Source organism: Alligator mississippiensis, chromosome 4, assembly GCF_030867095.1.
Source record: "Alligator mississippiensis isolate rAllMis1 chromosome 4, rAllMis1, whole genome shotgun sequence".
In the NCBI taxonomy this organism is placed as follows: domain Eukaryota; kingdom Metazoa; phylum Chordata; order Crocodylia; family Alligatoridae; genus Alligator; species Alligator mississippiensis.
In genome coordinates this window covers 13528626-13551303 of record NC_081827.1, presented here as the reverse complement: position 1 = coordinate 13551303, position 22678 = coordinate 13528626, and the positions used below count along the sequence as shown (strand labels likewise).

Below are 22678 nucleotides of genomic sequence, written 5' to 3'. Positions count from 1 at the left end.
TGTGAGCATTATTTAATGCTACTGCCTAATGACCATGGCAACTGTATTTTGAGAGAGCAACATTTTGTCTACATTTCTCTTCCTATCCACCCAAAGAATAGAGAGGATGTGCAGAAATCAGCGAGTGAAGATTTAAGTGGGTGCTAAGTGAGCATAGCTCCATTTTTTTTGAACAAGTGGTTAATAGGTGCTATTTTTGATTCATCTGCCTTTTTTTGTACTTGCTTACTGGGAGATGAGGTTTTATTCTCAAGCTGCTAACTGTTTGTTTGAAGACGTGGTTCATAATCTTTTTTTCCTTTTTTCAGACTTAATTGTAGTTTTCTAATGAGAAAAGGGAACTGTAATATCTTTGGTTGGCATGTCTTCCTAAAATTTGTGTGATAAGTGCATCATACTCTTCCTAACTTGAATATTTCATTTGAAAATGTATTTTTAATAAAAAATAACATTTAAAAAACCATCTGTGCTTAAAAGCTAACATTTTAGTAGTACAAGAGAAGGCAGAACATACATGAGTACACCGAACTGCACTTTATTTCAAGGATGTCTGCTCAAGTGGGATGCAGAGAATCTGGAGAGGGTCCAGAGGAGGGCCACTCGCATGATTACTGGCCTTTGTGATAGACCCTGCGGGGGGGAGGTTGAGAGAGCTGAATCTCTTCAGCCTTCACAAGAGACGGCTGAGGGGAGATCTTGTGGCCGCCTGTAAATTTATTAGGGGAGGTCAACGGGGAATAGGTGACGCGCTGTTTACTAGGGCGCCCCAGGGAGTGCCTAGGGATAACGGGCGTCAACTAGCTGAGAGTGGATTTAGGTTAGATATTAGGAAGAAATTTTTCACAGTAAGGGTGGCCAGGATCTGGAATGGGCTTCCAAGAGAGGTGGTGCTATCACCTAGCTTGGAGGTCTTCAGGAAGAGGCTAGATAGTCACCTGGCTAGGGTCATCTGACCTTGGTCCTCTTTCCTGCCAGGGGCAGGGGGTCGGACATGATGATCCATTGTGGTCCCTTCCGACTCTACAATCTATGAATCTATGAAATTACCGAGTTAACTGCTAAATAAATGGGGTGTTAAAAGTTGCATTTCTGAGCCTCTTGGTGACAACCTTCCTCTTGCTGCTATCAGTAGTATGGAAATCTATTGTCATTACCTTCAAAGCAGTCTTACTCTGTTTTAATACAGGTTCAACAATTTATGTTAAATATTGAACTCTCAAACTTTTGCATTACAAAAATATTTTAGGGGGAAAAGCTTTTTGCTTTTAAAAAAAAATCTCATTTAACCAGGAGATTCTTTCCAGTATCCATAAAGATGCCATGGCCATACTAAGTTTAGTTTATTGAACTTTGGAAATAGTTTCAACTAAATTTCTGATACTTTTGTCTTTCATCACTGCTGTTTTAAGAGTATGTATGTCTGTGTCTGTGTATGTTCCCTGAGGGAAGACTGAATTTATTAAGTGGAGATCTTTGTCAGGTGTTCCATATCTTTAATAAACTGAATGGCTGATTGTACTTTTTAAAATTTGGTCTTTGTAGGCGTATTCTGCATTCTAAAGGAGAGTTGAGTGAAGATCGACACAAGCAGTATGAAGAATTTGCAATGTCCTATCAGAAGTTGTTGGCAAACTCTCAGTCTCTAGCTGATCTGTTGGATGAAAATATGCCTGATCTTCCCCAAGATAAACCAACACCAGAGGGTAGGGCCTCTTTAGGTTTGGTAAACGTGTTACGGGCTTCACAGTGCTGAGCTTTCTATTAATGGGAGGAAAAAAGCTAAACCCTCACATGGATCTGTGTTCTTTCTTAATGCTGGTTTCCTTTTTTAATGTTTAGGATCTTGAAATTCAGTGTACAGCAGAGCAGAAAATAAAATATAGATTAATAAAATTGACTTGGAAATTACTAACTAACATTGGGATATTATAGGTATCAGCTAGTTAACCTTTGTGGTAAGGTAATGGATGTCAGTTAAACAAAGTTGTGTATGTCTTGGGTCTTATCATCACTTTAATGCATAGATATGCTTTAGTTTAAGTTAGTCGTTTACAGACTTTTCCATTTTGCATGTGATAGATAATTGAAATCTGCAGATTACACAATCTGCATTTAAAATGGAATTTTCAGTGAATTATTACCAATTATTTATTTATTTATTTATTTATTCGATTTATATGCTGCCCATCCCAAAAGAGGCTCATGGTGGTTTACAGTAAGAGAAAATGATAACTTATAAAACAGAATTTTGTGCTTGATTATAAGCTGATTGTCACCAGGTAGGTTTTTTCTTAAGCCAAAAAATGCCAGAAATTAAAAACAAAGGAAAAAACGCCTTTATTGCTTCTGAAACGCACATTGGATCAAAATTATGTCGGTTGGCAAAGGGTCACTGAGCCTAAGCATACCATACCAGGAAATCTCCACTAATGAGATTTAAATATTTCTTCATCTTAATATTTCATAACTTAATTGGTTCTCAAACTGGTGTATGGGATGCTTTGTGTTTCTTTTTATATTTTTAGTGTATTTTAGAGCTTTGTAATTTAATATAGTTTTCCAGTAAACTTAGACCTCGTTTTCAGGTTAAATGAAAATTACAAGCAGGAAAACTTTTCATGATGTCAGATAAGCCACTAGATGGCCATGCATGACCTCCCTATGTGATGGAAGACTTTTTTTGTGTATACAGTGAGCCCATGTCTTTAACAAGTGGTAAACTGTAGTATTTACAGATAGATTGTTGGAATCATGCCTAAACTTTTTGTCCTAACATATTCTTGAGATTTAAAAAGAATATTTGGTAGGACAGATATGACGACTGATACAGCTTCACTACCTGTATTGCCTCAGCAGTGTAGTACTCCATACCTTGAAAGCATTTTCTTATTTTCCACAAAATTTAACAGGTTTAGCAATTGACAGTTTCATTCCCTAATAAATGATGCTGATGTGGATACATTCTGAAAACTGTTCTTGATGATGCAGTATGACTTTGTAATTTTATTCAGTTTGAATTGTTCTTGAACGAGATTATCCTCAGAATGTCCTGGAAAATATGGCCAATTTTAGTAACCCAAGGTGGTACTAGGAATAGATAAGGAAACTTTTTTTTTTTAAATAAATTGTTTACTGTCAATCTGTCTCTACAATGAAAAGATCTGCAATCCATGTGCATATATTTATTGCTAACATCATTCTTTTTTGGTATGAGTATTTTGGTAATGATTTATACGTTCTGTGATTCCAGAGCATGGCCCTGGCATTGACATTTTTACCCCAGGCAAACCAGGAGAATATGACCTGGAAGGGGGCATCTGGGAAGATGAAGATGCACGAAATTTCTACGAGAACCTTATTGATCTGAAAGCTTTTGTGCCAGCCATCTTGTTTAAAGATAATGAAAAATATTCTCAGAGCAAGGATCCCAGTAAGGAGGAATCTAGAGGTAAAACATGGGAGAAAATGGGTGGAATAAATTTCTAGAACAGCAACATTTAAGCACGCTTGGTAGAAATAATTACTTCAGCTAAAGACTGATTATTAATTGATATAATAGACAGAACACTACTATAGGATGGATGATTTTGTGCAAGACAAATTGCCAAGTAGATCATCTGAATATGAGGGGTTTTTTTTATAATGGTGGAAAGTGAAACCAGTTCATTTCATCAGCAAGTCTAAATGTGCTTAATATGTATGGGTAGGTATTACTGTATCCACCTTCATATAAAAGAACAGAGACTATAGTTATATTGTCAATGGAAAGAAAGCGTATATTGGTCGCAGTTTTAAAAATGCTGAGATTGCTGACGTGAGTGAATAAATATGTGAGGCAGCTATCTTGGAGAAAACTTATAGTGGAGATGGGCCATGATTAATTCCTAACCCCTGTGTAGCTAATTTAAAGTTGAGCCCCCCCCCCCAACTTGGGATGGATTTTAACTAGCTTTATAGCTAAGGCACAGTTAGTTTTCACCTCTATCTCAAGGAAAAATGCTAGAAAGATGTCTTGGTGCATAAGGACACTTTTTTTGTAGTATAGATAGAACCTAAAGCGCAAAGGCTAAATACTTTATTTATGATTATGAAATGAAAAATATCAATTAGGAAAGGAACTCAAATGTGTTGACTGTTCTTTAGAGGTTAAATTAAACACATCATCTCTCTGAAGACTATTCTTAATTATTTACATATAAAGTACGTGCCTCTTGAAACTTTCATCATATTTTTATTTGAAAACTATTAAATTATCAAGTATTATTTTAAGCTTTGTAAATGTAAAGGTTTTAGCTACAGTATGCCTAACAACCCCTGAAAGATTATGAGAATACTGTAGGTGAGTTTTTTCAGAATTCTAGCTATGGTTAATTTTTATTTAACAAAACAAAAATACAGTAGTGTCACTCTTGCAGAGAGTCAGAAGTTCAGGCAAAAACAGACCATTTTGTATGACTTTGTGCATAATACTGCTAGCCAAATCCGCACAATACAGAGCACAATACCAGATGGTTTTTCTTTTAAGGATATAATTGTGACTCCATTTCCAACTTTTAGCGACTTGTTTTTCGTTGATGATTAGGGCTTGGTCTTTTGTGTCTGCATTTCAGAAAGGTTTAGTAGATGGTAACTACAAAATCTCCATGAAAGATATAGCTGTTTTCCCTAGGAAGTCTCATTGCACTTTAGCTTTGCATTCTTCATACAAAACAGCATCTGTTTTGTAATATTATTCTATTAAATAGAACAACAAAGAGATGTCATGCATTACACATTAACTAAAGGAAACTTTATCCTTAAAGTGCCAGTCTTTCAAAATTTTGCGTGTAAACACATGCATCCAACATTTTGGGTATCCCATGTGTACTCCCAAATTGAATGCACAAAGAATTGGACATTCAAATGTAATACTTTTTCCTGGTGCCTTTCATCTGAGGATCTCAAGTCCTATTCAGATTTAAGTTGAAGTGATTTTTGAATGTCTTGTTCTGTTGTTTACATCATGGTGCACAGTGCAATTAAACATCTAGTAAGATAGGTGTAGAGCACCAGACAAACTTAGCCTGAGCCAATGAAGGCATGTGAAGGACAGTTCAGAGCAAACCAAAACACTCAGAAAGGCAAACACTCTTAAAAGATGCACATCAGAGGAGGAAGTGAAGGAGCAAGACCATTCCAGTCATGATTGGAGTGACACAAAAGGTAGTAGAGAGCGTCAAGTGGCCAGATAGAACGGAAATGTTTCTTAGAAGAGAAGCGTACATCTTTCTACAAGAGAATGAAAACATAAGAAATGATCCTGGAGAGACAGGGATATTACAACAGTCCTTATGTTATTTAAACCATAATTTACATATCCTTGCATTGCATAGTATTATTGAATTGAAATGTCTGCTTTCTTTGAAATAGAGTCCAAAGATGCCAAAGATAATAAAGAAGTGTCTGGTACTGAAGATTTGGAATTGGAGCTGGAAAACATGGACATTAATGATGATCCGCTTGAGTTAGACTGCGGAGATGAGGCAGAAGATCTCACAAAGAAGCTTCTTGATGAACAAGGTAAAAAGGATACTTGAAAAATGTTTTTAGGGTTATTGCAATATTTTCTAGTTTTTCTTTGGATGTGGCATTGTTCCAGTGCCTAATATCTACTTTGAGATTATTTTTTGGAGGGAACTCTAGTTAACCGGAAGCATTTTTAAGCAAGATCCTCTTCTTTCTTCATCCTAATGTTCCTGGTGGATGTTCTTAAGACATTCTTCACATACTAGTTAAGCAACCAATTCAGCTACTGGAAAGGAATAGTACCTTTTTTGTCAGAACAGGAACCTTTTTTGTCCTTCAGCTTGCACATTAAGGAGCTTTTAGGAAACAAATCTGAGGTTTGTGTGGTGAGCTGTAATAAATTCTGTTTTTTACTACTTACTACTGAGGTTTTTTTTACTACTGTAGTATTCAATAGAGTATTCAGTAAGTTTTGAGAAAAGGTTAGATATAAACGCAATTCTAGTCTGAAACATGACTCTAAAACAGCACATAGGGCTCTTTCTTATCATGTGTTGCTCGGTTTATAAATAAAAAGACATTAAACTTGCAAATCAAATTTGAAATCTGAGAGGCTGCTTTCCTCCTTGTGCATGCATTATCATCATTTGGTAATAAATATTCTTTCAGCAATACATGTTGACTTCACTAAATTGATGTAGATGATTTAGCAGTCATGATATTGATGTGCAAGAAGGAATAGAATCTAGCACGTGCTTTCCCCTTGTAGCAATGTTGATTCCACAGAGATGGCAAGAGTAAAAAGGCAGTAAAACAGATTTCTCCCAGGTGATTTCTGTATAGTCTGATATTCTGTGGCATATAAGCTTCTTTCTAGTGTCACCAGTTTTTTTCTGAAACCTTTTGGAAGGTAGAACCAGACATCTGGAGTTAAGATGGCAAAGAAAAATCATGTCTTCCGTTTGTGTCTTTCTCCAGCTGATGACCTTTTCAGTATGCCCCAATGATTTGAGGAGTGTGCACTGCGATCCTTCATGTTTCCAGAGGCAGATGCAACTGCTGCTCTTTGTTCTTGGTGGGGAAGTTGATTCCCCAGATTTCTCTTAATAGTGTAGAGCCTTCATGTATTAGGCTTGCATCTGTGGCCAGTAAACTCCATGGCTTCAGACAAATGGGACTTTAGTAAGGTTATCCTGAGTTCTGTTACCTAATCATTTGGTTGTGCCAATGAAGAGACGGAATGAGTTGTACTTGGCTAATATCAGGGTGCTGGAGAAGTTTGGGTCAGTGTCCAAGTCTTTACTGGGCTGTTCCTCATCAGTTCTTTTTATTTTTTTTAAAGAGAGCTAGAGCCAGGATCAATTCAGACAGTAATTTTGTTTTGAAGGTAGCTTTCAGTGCATTTCTTTTACAGTATCAGGAACTTCCCATTTATGAAAAAGATACCCAGTAGCTAGCTGTTGTGGTGTTTCACCAGCCTAGAAATAGTAATCAGGTCTTAAGGCCCTTTCTTTAGAGCATATCTGTCAAACAATCATAATCTGCATTTTGCTCATTTAGCTGAAAAATGTTTTGCTTTACTTCCCCCTAATGTTTTCTGTGGGCTAGCCAGGCAGCGGGAAGGAAGACGCGCCCTTCCTCTTTCTTTTATGAGCTGAATAGTTATGCTGCGAGCTAGGAACTGCTGTTTATGGGCTTCAGCACCTTTATCTCGTCACTGCATTTACTGATGTATTGTGCTAGAGTTTGTCAGTATCAAAGAATTTTAACAACGAGCATATGAAGACCCACTACTTGTATGACATCCCAGAATTCAGAGGAGGGAAGAAGCCTGTCACTAGGCTTCTGGACAAGGTTAAGAATATATTGTTAACACAGAATGGGCTTCATCTAAGAAAGTGGTCAGCCCTAATCAGGTGCCATAGAAGGGCTTTTGGTATTTCGTAGAGCAGGGGTGCTCAACCTCTGGCCCACAGGCCAGATGCAGCCCGCAGAACCATGGCATCTGGTTCATGGGACCCACCATGAGTCAGGAAATTTGGCAGTGGGGAAGCAGTGGCAATACAGCTGTTTGCCTGCCCCTGCTTTCCCCACCCCCACTTCCAGATTTCCCTTTCACCTCCCAGCAGGGCTGGGTTGGGACCAAATCATGCCCCCTGTAGGGCTGGGCCATGCCCCCTTTTCCTCTCACCCTTCCCCCTCCCTGGAAGGTCAGAGCTGGGCCTGACCTTCACCTCTTCCCACCCCTTACCCATACCGCAGGGCCAGGTCATGCCTCCTCCTGTCCCCCCCATCCCCCTCCCCCAATGAGGCCAAATAGGGCTTTGTTGTGACCACCCTGGGTGCCAGATCAGAACCACTGGCTGGATCTGGCCCATGGACAGACTGGTCACAGCCGACTGGTCTGTCTGGTCACAGCCGACTGGTCTGTCTGGCCACAGACAGACTGGTCTGCCCGCTGGGCAGAAAGGTTGGGCATCACTATCCTAGAGTATTCTGTTTGATGTCGGTATCCTATGAAAGGAAGATGAGTCACACTTTTTCATCAGATAAGTGCATTTATGTGAGAGAATCTTCTCCAGTGTTTGATTAGTCATATCAGTACTTAGCAACGTGTCATGGCCAACTGCTAGTTTTTTGTGGGAACATATTTTTCTTCTAATACTTAATTTCCTTGAGTTAGTGATCATTTCTCCTTTTTTTTTTTTTTTTTTTTTGTCCAGAAAATGTCATGGATGATACATTAACTTGATTAAGTGATTGTTTCTGAAACACACTTTTTTTTTCTTTTTGAGAGGGAGAGAGAGAGAGCTTGGTTAATGGAAAGTAGAAATTAATTGAAGCAAAAGAAGCCTCATAAAATGTGAGAATCTAAGAACGCGAGGAAAAAAAACAGCAGTAACGTTCAGCAGTTTGGGAGTATTTTAGGAGTGCAGGTAGGGACAGACGAGTAGAAATAAATCTACATGTCTGATTTCATGTAGTGAAAACTAGCTTACTGATGCACAGAAAGGTTGGGAAATAGTGAAAGCTTACTAGACTAAAACTTTGGGAGCGGTACAGGCCAACCTTTTCACCAGACATGCTACAAATTAGCCCTACACCCTCCCTGAGTGCCACTCTGATCCCCTTCCCTTTCCCAGTCTGCTGCTCTGCTCCCTGTCTTGCAAGCCGTGCCTGCTCTGCCTTTTGCTTTTGCCCTGTGCTCCCTGCTTGATCGGCTGGCCTGCTTTTTCCTGCCTGCCCAATCTGCTACTGTTACCTGACCCCTCCCTGATCTGTACGTTACGTATAGAAGCTGTCCATGCCACTTGCGGCACACGTGCTGCAGTTTGGTCACCCCTCCTTTAAAGCATGTACAATTGAGCAAGATACGACTGGTGACTATTCTGTTTCTAGCCTTTAAGATAGGAAGAGAATGTCCCAAGTACAGGCCCCAAAATATAGATCCGCCATAGAATTGCAGGAAACTAAGGTTGGAAGGGACCTCAGGAGGTCATCTAATTCAACCGCCTGCTCAAAAGCAGGACTAGCCTCAACTAGATCATCCCAGCCAAGGCTTTGTCTTGCTAGATCTCAAAAACCTCCAAGGACAGAGATTCCACCACCTCTCTGGGTAACTTGTTCCAAGTGTTATACCACCCTCCTAAGTAAAAGTTTTTCCTAATATCTAACCTAAACTTCCCACCACTAATAGTGCTTACAGTAATAATTGTTAGTTCAAGATTTAAGAAAGTAAGCATCTTAGTATTGAGACGTGACGGGGATGAAGGGATATTTATGAAAAGAAACTGTAAGAATCACTTTTGCTTCAAACAATACAGAGGAATGAAATACTTTGTGAACCAGTGAATGCACTATGTGTGCTGTTAGCCCCAACTATGAGATGAAATTAAGGAAAGTGATGTAAAACTTACAGATTTTTATAAATTCTGTGTCTTGTTTTCAACTAAGAAGTTGGCTTTTAGTTTTATTCTGTAGCCAAATACAGTTTGACAGCTTTAAAATGTGACCTTGCCCTAGGAAGCTGCTTTTTCCTTCCTAGCCCCTAGGTGTGACATTCTGTAATCTGATTTTATTATTACTTATTATAGTATCCCAGGATCAATGAAAATGAAGCCCTGTTGTGGAAGGCACTGTATAAATGTAGAGTAGCATTCCTGGCTCCCAAAAGCTAACGTAAAGAGAACAGACAATCATGGTGGGGGAGTGGATAGCACAAAATGGGAATGAATACCTTGATGAAGGCAAATGTGATTAGTTTCATTTTAATTTGGTGGGGGGAGTTGTGGAGTTAGGTAAAGATATGTGAAATGGGGGGCAAAGTGAAGGGCAAGGGAACATGGAAGGAAAGAGACACTGGATAAGGGAGGAGAGAGTTGTTGGGGGCAGGGGAAAATGAATGGGTGCAGACAGAAATGACAATTTTTGCCCAATCTGGCCACAGAAAGTAGTCTATAGCCGTGACCAAACACAAGTGTACAGTTGCAATCCATTTAAAAAAAAAAAAAAAAGGCCAATCGGGTGAAAATCTGCTGTCGTTGCATGTGGTATCGAATAAAGATGTTTCATGTGTCTGCAGAGCTCCCAGCTTGTTGCTGTTTTCAGAATGGGAGGGAGGAAAGGGAGCGGGAGGGGCGAGTTCAGTATTTCTGCTCTCCCCCCAACCCCTGGGCTCTGATTCACCCACCCACCCTTCAGGACCAGTTGGGGAGCCCCAAGAACTTACTCCCTCTGGTGCCTTCCCCCCTCCCGTTCTGAAAACAGCAAGCCCTGGCCACTGCTATGGGAACTTGGCTGCAGGCTCCCAGCTGGCAGCTTGATTTCCCTTTCCCCTGGAGCCAACATTGAACTTGTTTGGTCCCGGGTAACACTGCAACTCAGAACGCTTTGAAGAAATTGTTCAGAGTTGCAGCTGGGAGCTGCACTTCTGTCTGCACTGAATCTGATGTGAAGAGCTTGAAGGAGTGGGCAGACAGTGCTGTAGCAAATAGCCAGTTAACGGAGGGCAGAGAGAGCATGATCCAAAATTGTAAAAATTCTCTGGATGTCCCAAGTTGCTTCTCTAGGTGCTTTCTACCAGCTGAGGCCTCTGCATTTTTCCCCCAAATCTACATGAGGTGAGGAGGGCAAAGCACCACCTGGGACTGTTGTTGTTTTCTTATGTAGTTTTTCTAATGCAGTTCTGGGTCGAAGAGACATTTTGGAGATTACTGATGTTGGTTGGATCCTCATGGTCTCCCAGTGCAGTGATTTCTGCTTTGGCTGCTTCATAACAGTTCCTACAGGCTAGAGTTCATGGTAATACAATCAGCCAGTTCTACAAATAGAAAGGTTTTTGGTTATTAGAACTTTCTTCCAGGTAATAAACCACATACCATATTTTCTTACATACAATGTGCCTGCAAACAACACCCTTCTCCCCCTTATTTTTGGAAGGAACAGTATAGGAGAAAAAGATTTTTCCAGAGTCATGGCCAACTGTGTGACACAGAGTAAGTCCTACATGGAATATGAAGCGTCCAGGAATTGTGGCACCACGAAGTTCCTGATGCCAGCTGCCTCACCCAGCCTCCTGGGATGCCACACTTCCTGGATACTCTTTCCAGGAGACCTTAATCTCTCATACAAGGTTAGGTCCCAAACCCTTGCAAGGGCACTAGCAGGACTGGTAGTTCTTTACTGTAAGTAGTTCTTTATATAAATTCCTGTAAATGAAGTGTTGCTTCCACGTCACAAACTTCATCAAGATACTGGCAGCGACTCCCTTGTTGCTTCAGGTACAAGCTACAGTGCTCAGCCAGTAGCTGTGGGTGTAAGAGGGTTAACACAGGACTTTACCATCTTGACATCTGCATGGTGCGCACAACATCTCCAGCCTTGTTTCTTTTCCAGTGAAGAAAACTTCTTCCTTGCTTAAAATATACACCCCAATTTTGGGGTTCTAATTTTTGGTGAAAGGTGTGTTGTATGTGAAAAAATACAGCATTGATAATAATTTAATGCTAGTAATTTTGTCGTGTCAGCTATAAGGAATGGGCTAGTGTTACAAATTCATGTTTACTGACCAGTTTAACCATTTTTAGTCACAGGACTTAAAGCTTTTACAGAGTCAGTTACAGTTTAAGGCACAGATTTTAACCTTTCGTATAGTAGCTCTGTAGAATGTCGAGCATTTCCCATACCTTTGGCAGTCACCTCTCCCAGTCACTCAGTCTTGATGTAGAAATCAAACATAGGATTTGCTGTGCCAGTGTATCCTTTGGAAAGCTACTGTGTCGTGTCTTTGCTGACTGACAACTGCGGATAGAAACTGAGATCCTGGTCGACAATGCAGTGGTTATCCCCACGCTCCTCTACGGGTGTGAGACGCGAGTGACAGATCAAAGCCATCTATAGCGCCTGGAACATCATCAGTGTTGCCTCAGGAAGATCCTTTGCATTAGATGGGAAGACCAGTGCATTAATGCCAGCATCCTCTCTGCACCTAACATAACCAGCATTGAGGCAAAGATCATGAAACATCAACACTGCTGGGCTGGCCACTATGTGCAGGTGGCTGACATTTGTCTCCCAAAGCAAGTCGTCTTCTCTCAACTGAGTCATGGTGAGAGGCCCTGTGGAGGACTACAGAGGAAGCGCTACAAGGACACCCTGAAAGCATACTTTAAGAAGGGTGGCATCATCCGTACAAATTGAGAAGTGTTGACTGGTAACGGGTCTCAATGGTGATGTGCCCTACATCAGGCTGCAGGCCACTTTAAAGAGAACTGTCTTGCTCAGGAAGCCGAGACATGGCAGAGGAGGAAGGAAAGTGTGCAACATCCTGGCTTACCATTGTGCCCCCCACAAGGCACCACTTGTCACGTGTGTGGAAAAACTGGCAGAGCACGGATTGGACTCCTCAGCTACCTTAAAACTCACCAGTAACCAGTTATTGTTTACCCCCTGATTAACCGGTTATTGTTTATCACTCATAGGAAGAATGCCACATTTGCTTTGTACACCAATATCATTTGATACGTAATTTTTGTACACCCCAACAGCTGGGTACCAGGGCTAGCCTGATGTTTCGTTGGCAGATAACATGGAGGAATTCTGAATGCCGCTTCTGAGCTTCCTACCCTGTTAGGGCAGGGGTGGGCAATTATTTCTGGTGGAGGGCCGCTTAACGAATTTTGGTAAACTGTCAAGGACTGCAAGGGTAGCCCCACCACTTGACAGGTGCCCTGTCATCTCCTGGTCCTCATCTTGGGACCAGAAGTCCCACCCCCTAAACCCCTGACCGTTGCCCCTGGAAGTTCCTCTCCTTGCCCTCAGAAATACTGCTTTTGGGAAGGAGGTTTGCCATCTTGGAACCGGAAAAAAAAAATTTATATAATAAAAATCAAACAGTGACAATAATGTTTTAATTTTATTAAAAAAAAAAATATTTTTGTCCTGTGTTGTGTGTGTTTGTGTGGTGCATGTAGAGGTGATTGCATAATAGCTCAAAATGAGGTCTTGCACCCCCACACTCCCCTACAATATACAAGAGTATGGGGGGTGGGTATGGGTTTGTGGGGGGCCGTGGAAGTGTGTGTATGTGGGATGTGGAAGGTGTGTGGATGTGGGTGGGTATGCTGGGTTTGTGGGGATGTGTGGAGGGGGGTGGTGGTTGGGGGTGTGTGTGTGGTGGGGTGTATGCACATAGTAGTGAGCGAGGCTCCCCTAAGAGGTGTGCCAGTGTGTGGGGGGGGGGTGGGGGGGTGTGGTGTTTGTGGAGGGTGTGATTGTGTGTGGGGGAGGGTGCGGTTGAGTTCGTGGGTATGGTGGGGTGTGCATGGCAGCCCCTGCGTGCACCACCATGAGCCAGTCGGCACGGCACGGCACCCGCCCCTGCCCTGCAACAGCCTGGAGCCTGTGTGCCCTGCGGTGACTTCCTGCCACTGCCAATAGTATGCAGTGCCTGGCTGTCCCGTGCCTGCTCTGGACTCGCCCTCACCAGAGCAGATCACCTGGAATCTGCGCAGAGCCCTGCTCTGGGCTCGCCTGCCCAGGCTCAGCAGCTGCAGCACAGGATGAAAGCTACTGCTCAGCACTGGGGAAAAGCAGCCCTCTCTCACTCCTGCTGCCCGGAGTTCCCTGCTGCAGGTGCCCAGTGCCCGCACTGGGCTGCCCTGCATCTGCTCTGTGCTGCCACCACTAACCCACAGGACAGCCCGGAGGCAGTGGTGATGGCAGCAGAGATGCAGGACAGCCCGGTGTGGGCTCTGGGCAGCTACAGCAGAGAACTGCTGGGATGGGGAGGGGCCGCTTTCTGCCCTGCACTGAACAACAGCTCTTGTCCCATGCTGCTGCTGCTGTGCCTGGGCGGGTAAGCTTGGAGCAGGCACAGGGCACACAGGGATGGGGCTAGGGTCAGCAGTGGTGACAGCTGAAACGAGCCGTCTGGCACCTGGGCTGGCTAGAAAGGCAGTCCAGCTGCAGAGCTGTCCCAGCTGTGTTGCATGCCCAGGGGCAGCAGGACACGCCACGGCTGAACTGTGCCTAGGCCAGGGGACCGAGGGACCTGCTGTGGGTCAGACAAAGAGCCGCCGCAGGCTGGATCCGGCCTGCAGGCTGTATTTTGTGTACCCCTGTGTTAGGGGCTAGCAGAAGCTTTCTTGCTTAAACATGATTTTTGTCTGCTACTACCCCATGGTCAGACTTCAGTGGCAAGTTATGGGGAAGCCACTTTCTATTTTATAGGACTCCTAGGAGGAAATTTAATAATTTCTTGCCTAGACCACAGATAAGTGTTCCAGGATGAATTTTTCTGATAATGATCCCAATAATAGTTTGTAAAAATGTACTCTAACAATTTTTACCTTTGCTTTTGTACAGATTGTACCTTACTTTCCTCTTACCTCTAGGTGCTAGGAAAATACCAAATTTACTTGCATACCAAACACATTCCTGCCTCCCCACAAAGCAGCCCTCCAGAATGGGGGTGCATAACTTAATCAGGGAAGCTGCTTTTTCTTTGCTGGACTAGAAGCAGGATAGCACAAAGCAAGCTGTCCTTGAGACTCACAGCCAACAAAATGGTTGTTGCTTCTCCCTGGGGCTGCAAAGAGAAAGGGTAGAGTTCAGTGTTAATGCTCTTACAACCATTGATGGGGCAGTAGCTTTTGGCTGAAAAGCCACTGTGATGGCTGAGGCGGGGGTAAGCCGACTCCGCAGCGTCTGTATAGATCAGGCACTTCAGCGGGGCTTTTTGATACTTTTATCTCAAGCAGATTCAATTGGCTATTAGATAAAAGCACCAAAAAAGCCCCACTGAAGTGCCTGATTTATACAGACGTTTGGTGAACTGGGTCCAAGTAACACACCTGCCTATTGCGGGCATGCGCTGGGCTCTGCATGGGGGGGTACGTGGAGTTTAAAGTAAAGAACCGGGGGTAGGGTGTTTTTTGGGTTTTTTTTCCTTTTCTTTTTTACGTCTGTAAGCAGCCTATATGTTCCCAGGAAGACTTAACTCTCTCCACACGATCAGCCACGACTCTGGACAATTTTTTTTCCCTACATTCTGCCTTCCAAAAACAAGGTGTTTTGTTTGTGGGTGTGTGGTATGTGAGAAAGTATGGCAGTTGAACAACTCATTTCATGTTACTGAGCACCGGACAAAGTTGTCAGCTTGGAATCTTCCAAAGTAAATGCAAATGTAAGTCTTTTTTTGATGTTATGATAAGTCTGTCATTATATAGTAGACTTTTGCGATGTATTACAGGTATGTAAGTAATGGATGGTCTTTCCTCTCCTAAAAGCTTAAAAACTCTTGCTTGTTTAAAATCATAATAGAGTGGAGGGGAGATGTGATCAGAACTAAAACTTCTTTTTGAAGTATATTGTTTACAAGGGATTGAGATCACTTATTTTGCTTCAGTGTCATGCTTACCTTAGGTGAATTTTAATTTTTTTATTTTCAATATGCTCAGGCAAGAGAGAGGCAGCCGATAGCACCGGAGCTGCAAATAGTGACGGGAAACAAGCTGAAAGAAGTGAGTTCTGAGGTGGCATTTGAAGGAAAGGCGGGTGCTTGGCACGTGGAAAGAATGAGTCTGCATTTGGAGGGGAACAAAGGGGACATTGAAGAAGAGAGGAGTGGTCATGCTGGAGGGCACAAAGGGCTTGGGAGCAGAAGGAAGTTTGTGTTTAAAATGTTTCTCGTATCCAGGAATCTGCAATAGAGGAAACCATTTAGAAAACGAGTCTGAACATCTACCCATTATTCAGTATCCTGTTTAGAGAATTAGTAAAGCTGTTGTTGGAACAATAATAAAAATCTTTAAGAACAGAAAAATTCTTACTGAGGGAATAGAGGGCTAGCTGGGTTCTGGACACTTTATTAAGCGGTGCACTTGGTAAAATTTAAGTACATATTTAAGTGGTTTGCTGAATTGGGACATCAGCTTGGTACCTTTTGAAAATTATCAGGTGGTGGTTCTTAATTATTAAATGAATTAGGTGATTTTAATCCAGTTGCTAATGGATGGGTGCTGCACTGCGGAGCAACTTCTGTAACGTTACCTACTGGATAACGTTGTGGATTTGCTCAAATGAGACAGCCTGAGTCTGTGTCAACTGTGTGAGAATAAGAACAGGAAAGTAAGGAAGACATTTTTGAAGGAGATGGAAAAGCAATGACCTCCTCTTCATCTCCAGCAAAGAGTGAAAGGTACCTTGGCCTACTCAGCCAAAGAGTTATTTAAAATGTTGTAGGAACTTTTGTGTAACTGGGGAACACTTCAGGAAGTAAAGCACAGGTGACTGCATATCTTTTACTTCTCCACACCTGGAACATTTGATGCATCTATTAACGAGGGCTTGTTGGAATAGCCGAACATTTACAACGGACCCCAGCATCTTTTGAAAAGAAAACTAAATGTTCAGTGGCCACCTCCCTCCCATGTTTAGATATGGAGGTCCAATACTTGCAGATTCAACTGGTGCTGGATTACCTCTGTTTTGGAGATTATGACCTCTTTAACATACATTTTGATGAAACCCTGCATTTTCTGAAAGAAACAAAAACTGCTTTTTTCTCCCTTTTTAATTTTCTACAGGCCCTAGGAGAAAGGAAGTTAGATCATAAAGATATTCTAAAATAGGGGTTCCTCATATTATTACTTTTCACAGAGATCTTGAGACCTATGGAGAAAGCAGAGCTTCTAATAGTGCTCTTCCTCCTCCTCTGGTGCTTCCCCAAAATCCACCTCGTAGACTTTGGCATTATTGTGACTAGCTGAACAGAGTCTCTTGACATTCTAACCTTTTGGCAATCTCCTTTTTATTTTTAAAAGATCTGGAATCTCCTCACTTCAGAATACAGCCTCTTAGATTCAGTTTCAGTCTTCTCTTACTGCTCTTTCCCCATTACTCTGCAGGGATACCCCTCCAAAGATGCTGCTAAAGCCAGGACTGGTTTTCTTTCTAAATCTCAGAGCAGTGGAAAACGTGGCCTCAGAAGAGTTTGCCATCTTCTGTAGTGTGGAATAATATCCTCTTCCTATGATCCTCTGAGGCTATAATAACTAATTTATTTCTCTGCCATTGCAGTGGCAGGGCATAAGCAACTGCTTAGTCTCCTATGTTTTTACTTATGGCAAGTTGTGGGATGTTCTTAGCTTTGTGCCTTTTTATTGTATCTAAGGGTTTGAAGTGGAAATTTTGGAGAATCCTTGGGTAAAAGATTTGTCTGTGAATGCAGGAGACTGGACTCAGTGGAGTCACCTTCCTTGCTTATGTTCTTATAGTTTATCTGGTTAATGGGACCACCTTTTCTGACCGCATAGTGATGCATACTCTCCATGAAAACAGCTTTTTAAAAAGGTAAGGAAGGTTCAGACCCTCATTCCTGGACCACCTTAATGCTGTATTTCATAAGGACACATGACTTAGACTTGATCCTTAAACTTAACCAAAAAATATCTGATTTTCATTAAAATTAGGCAATACATCTGTTAGTCTGTCTCCAGCCCCTCACCCCCCAACTTCCTTCATACCATAAGGTGTTCAAACCCTCACACCCTTGAAGTGGCTGTGGTCGTCTTAAATTATCTAGACCAGACATTGGCAGCCTAACGCCCAACGACTGCATTTGGCTTGTGGCAGGTCAGGGAATCAGCAGCATGTTGCAGCAGCAGCAGGGTTGTATTTCTTGCCGTTCCAGTTTATTATTGCTGCAGAAGCAGAAGAGGCATTCCCAGGGTTTTAGCACCTGCATTTTTCTATTTATCTCTCTTCTAGTGTTTTCTGATTGCCAGGGGGTGTAGGAGTGTGGCCTGTGGCAGGGGCTGGGTGATAAGAAGCAGCCAACAGTGGCAAAATCTTGCCAACTTCTGACCTAGGCAAAGCAAGTCTAGGCTGCTCACATGGATTCCATAATCTCTCATCCTTTCCACTGCTGTGGAGTTCTATATTATCTAAATTCTGTACTGCTGAAGGATCTGAGGGTGTTGGTTGCCCTATGTCATCATTTATGGTCTCAGGTGGAGAGGCACAAGAGTATCCAGTCTGCAGGTGCAGTCTCAATGGATACTACTGGTTAGAAGAATCCAGTCTCATATGAGGTACAAGTGCACCACAAGGAGATGCCATGTAGACAACATATGTGGAAAAATGGTTACTTACAGTAACCATTTCTTAACCAGGGTGCCTTGAGATCCTTCCAGGGGTGCCATGGAGTGCCACACAGTATTAGCACTATTAGGTGTGCATACATGATTCACAGCATAAACCTAGAGTTTTCAAACAGGAATCCATAGTACTAAGGGCATTCTGACCTGTTGTGATCTTTCTGAGTTCTTTGAAAAAGTGGAATTGCTCTGTTATTTTTCTGTAATCAAAAAATTAGTTGGCATTTTCCAAGGTGTGCCTCAAATCTAATAAGGAGTGTCTTGAGTTGAACAAGAAGTGCCTTGGGTCTAAAAAAACTTGAGATTCACTGATCTAAAGTTTGTGACTTGCTGGGAATATGCGATTGCTGATGCTCCTGTGGCTGTAATGCACCAGGTGGAAAAACCTGGTGTATATATTGTTTGCGAGCAAGATTTTAGACAGCCAGTAAGCTGTTGAGTAGTTAATTTTCACTTTTTTCCCCTCCTGGAATCTGTAGGTGAGTACTTTAAATACAGAATGTAAAATCATGTATCATACTTGGGAAATAAAATGCAGTGTTTTATTATTATGCAGCATAAAGTTATATGATGTTTTGTTTGCTTTCTACTAGAACAAGAGGATGAAGAGGCCAGTACTGGGTCCCACTTAAAACTTATAGTAGATGCTTTCCTTCAGCAACTCCCAAACTGTGTCAACAGAGACCTCATAGACAAGGTACAGTCATATTTTAGCACCCACGAATCTATAGTACTAGACTTTGCAAGTTGACTTGGAAAAAAGTGTAATTTAAATGTTTTCTATCAGTTAAATAGCAAAAAAAAAAAAAAAAAAGCATAAGCACCATTGTAAGCTGTCTAGACTTCAAGGAGATCTCTTTGTAATTTTTGTCAACAAGAACTTTCAGATTCTTCTGTCCTTTTTAGGGGCAGCTGGTTTTGAGTGTTTTTTGTCAGAGTTTTTATGTAGCTGTATCGTTCGTAAGAACTTTGCAGGCCACACTGACTAATATTGTTGTTTGGCTTTGGAAGTTCTTCAAGCTTTGGGATTAGCAGCGGTAAAGACTGTTCCCAGTCTTAGATGGTACTTTCCCTTCTTTCATTTAGTCAGCAGATGACTGAGTATCACCATCCGCTTTCTTGGAGTAGAAGACCATTTCATTTGCACAGTTGCAGTATGTGGCAGTTAGAATAAATGTGAAATACATACTCACCCTGTAGCTGTTGAATCTGCCAGCTGTTTTCATGAACTTTGAATTTATTCTCTTTCGCAGCCCCTCCATAACTGCTACTTCCCATGTAACAGTGCAAAAGTTTCATTGATACTCTAGCAACTGTGCATGAGGATTTTTTGAAATATCCATGTCTTCTAAAGATGGAAATTTTACTTAGAAAATATAATTTATCATCTTGATTTTTTTTTTTTAATAGCAATTAGCAGAACCTTGATTAAATACTAGAAACCTCTAACCACTGGGTTTTACTGCTTTAAATATGGAAACTTAGGTTTAAAAGTGAAACTTTGGAGTTTTTCTCATAGGCAGCCATGGATTTTTGCATGAACATGAACACAAAGGCCAACAGAAGAAAGTTAGTACGAGCACTCTTCATAGTTCCTAGACAAAGGTAAGAATTGAATTTCAGAGTGGCACTATTCTTTTTAACTTTGCTTCAGTGATGTAGACAAAGAAGAATGCATTGCATTAATTGAAATGTGTAATGTTTTCTTTCTGTAAGATGTCAGTGACTGCCTCCGACCAGCCTGAGAGCCAAATGGTCTGTTTTTAAAAAATCATTAAGAATATAAAGAGAAAATCACAGCAAAGCAAGCTAGTAGGTTTCTGTCTGCTAGAGTTCATCTCACTAGGCTTACCTTGCATGGTTACAATTAAGAAACAAAATCTTTTATTGGCGGAGTGTGGATTTTTCTTCCTTTCTTTCCTTTCCTCCCTCCCCAACTGTCTTGTTCTCAGTCTCTTTTGGAAGGCAGTAATTACTGATTCAGCTTTTGGTTTTAGGTGTCTTGTCTCCTTATCTTCCTGGAGTCCCTCAGTTTCATGTTTCTTGAACTGCTTCCCTTTATGTGGCCTCTTCCACAAGGGTATTCATCCTGTGGAAGAATGAACAGTCACTTTAGGTGTCTGGTTTATATGTTCTAAGTCCATTCTGGAACGTATGTGTTGTTTTGAGCAAGCAGATTTTGGCTCCTAGTCTTCCTTTGCTATTTTTAGCATCTAGTTGTACTACATAGTGCTGTACTTCATTACCAGTCCACCTTTGCATACTGTTTGCAATAAGCTTCTGCTGTTCTCATGATTCTCTATTCCTTTTCTTCTTAAGTGGCCATGCCTTTGCATGCCCCTCCTGCCCCACACCTTCCCCCTCAGTTTTTAACCTGAATCCAGTTTGATGTCAATTTTCTATTCAAAATTAGAGGGAAGTGCTCATACAATTTATCTAATTCTTTCACAGCATTACTCCTATTTTCTATCAAATATTAGTAGATAAGAATCTAACAGATCAATATTAATTTCAAGAACCTCTGGGAGTTCAGTAACTGCATATGATCACGTTAGCCAAAAATGCAATGTCTGAGCATCTTTTATACTGTAGAGAGAACAAGGTTTGTGAATCAGCCTTCTGATGATCTTGAAACATGTTCAAGGACCGTTATATAAGAGCATTTGCCTAAAACTTGGATCTATGTCAGAGACTGCTGTTTAAACCAACAAGGCAATTTGGACTTTGTCTCTGGCCATGGTGTAATCAGCTGGAATTTTTCTACTGTGATAACTGTCAAAACACTTTCATTTTTTTTTTTTCAAATGAGCTTCTATAAATGTGTAGTAACACTTGTCCTGTTCCCTCTCCTTGCATTCATTCAGTGTGCTGTAGAGATTAGATTGGTGAAGTTAATCATTAGCTGTAGGTATTGTTAAGATATTGTTTATTCATGTTGCATAAACCAGTAAAGGGTATTGGATGCCAATGACCTAAAATCTGTGCTGAAATGTGTGACTTTGTGCGTAATATTAATTAGCATATTCATGCAATAGAACAACATTGCTTGGGAAAGCAACAGTGTTATTTGGCAGATGACATTTAAAAAAAAAAGGGAAGGAGGGAAAAAATGAAACATAATATAGGATGCTACAAATAAAAGAATGGGTTTTTAGGCCCTGTCTATATTGAGATAGAAACAGATTATATATACTTCAGGCAGTTAAATGCAGCTTTCAACCACATGCAGAAACATTTGTTGAATGATTGCCCCTCTAACAATTGATTTGTTACCCCCCAGTATTTATAAAGATAAAAGGATAATTGATTTGGTTGATTATGTGAACATCTCCCATTAACACAACCAGTCCAGTCAGTTCTGATACCGGTAGATGTTGGACAGAGTCCTCTACAAGACGATGAATTCCTGCTGTATTTACTTGAATATTGGACAACCCCCAATAATTAGATTATATAGAAAATTTATACATTTATTAAAATTTTCCAGGTACAGAATCTAATTATTGGAAGTTTGCCTTGAATATGTCCCCCTCCCACTGTTACAGCAGGGAAAATAAATCAGAGGGGTCAGATAGCCTTCACCGCCTTCTGCCCCCTTTTCTCCTCCCCAACCCACCCTTTACTGTCAGACTCTGCTCTTCCTGAAGTGAGGGGCAAAGTTTGCATATAGGGAAATCATTACAGGTACCCATAGACTTAATTCACCCAGAAGTGATGCATTATACTTTTTTGGAAACTGCTGCAAATTTTAGCACAGGTAATCTATAAGTACACTTTTAAGCAGCGCTTTGTTACCTACTCATATATAGTACAAACTATACATGATATTAGTCCAAAGCCAAAACATAGCTCATTGAGCTGGGCCCCAGCAGAGTGAACAGCATTTCAAGCCATGGTAACCCCATAGCTCAGCACTGCTCAGTATGTGTGTGTACTCCAGGTTACGCTGGTCTCATTTCCCCCCCCCCCCCCCCCCAATCCTAATTGGTTCCCCACTAATGACTAGAAACTGATGTTCTTATCACAAGTTCTAGGGGCCTCCAAAAATGTATATGCAGGTCAAGTGTAGGGCAATCTGGTCCAGTTCCACCTTGGGAGGGTGGGGGTCACAGTAATCATACACAACAGGCTGAGAGAAGGGTCGACAACAGAGGGATTCTAGATTAACTGTTTGGGGCCTCATCAGGTGATGTTTGCCAGACATTTAAGGCTTGTGAAGAAACTGGAATCATTGGAAATTGGAAAGAAAGGTGCAGCTTAGCTGTGGGAACGAAGAGGAAGTCAACATGTATTCAGTATAGCAGCTCACCATGACTTAAAAAGAGTTGACACTGAGGGGGACTGCATGCAATGGGCACTAGTGTATATTTTATTCAAATGGGCTGCACTAACTTATCCTGTGGTAGAGAAGTTTGGAGTGTAACTAGTAGAGGGAGAGATCAAAGTTTTAGGGATCCCAATTGAGGCAGAAAAGGAAGGAAGTAAAGCACGGGAGAAGGTGAGAGCAAGGGTTC

At 41.5% G+C, this 22678-nt stretch overlaps 1 protein-coding gene across 10 annotated transcripts in view; it reads left to right on the top strand.

The window, feature by feature from the left end:
* The window catches only part of UPF2 (UPF2 regulator of nonsense mediated mRNA decay), a 121304-nt gene that overhangs the window by 22250 nt on the left and 76376 nt on the right, over positions 1-22678 (top strand). For 8 of the 10 annotated variants that reach the window (XM_059725780.1, XM_059725779.1, XM_059725776.1 and 5 more), the window contains 6 exons: positions 1543-1703; positions 3251-3448; positions 5410-5559; positions 15465-15527; positions 18758-18861; positions 19684-19769. In XM_059725780.1, coding sequence (XP_059581763.1) covers positions 1543-1703; positions 3251-3448; positions 5410-5559; positions 15465-15527; positions 18758-18861; positions 19684-19769 — 762 coding nt within the window. The remainder of the gene's footprint in view (positions 1-1542; positions 1704-3250; positions 3449-5409; positions 5560-15464; positions 15528-18757; positions 18862-19683; positions 19770-22678) is intronic. The other 2 variants (XM_059725781.1, XM_014607534.3) reach the window with 1 other exon arrangement.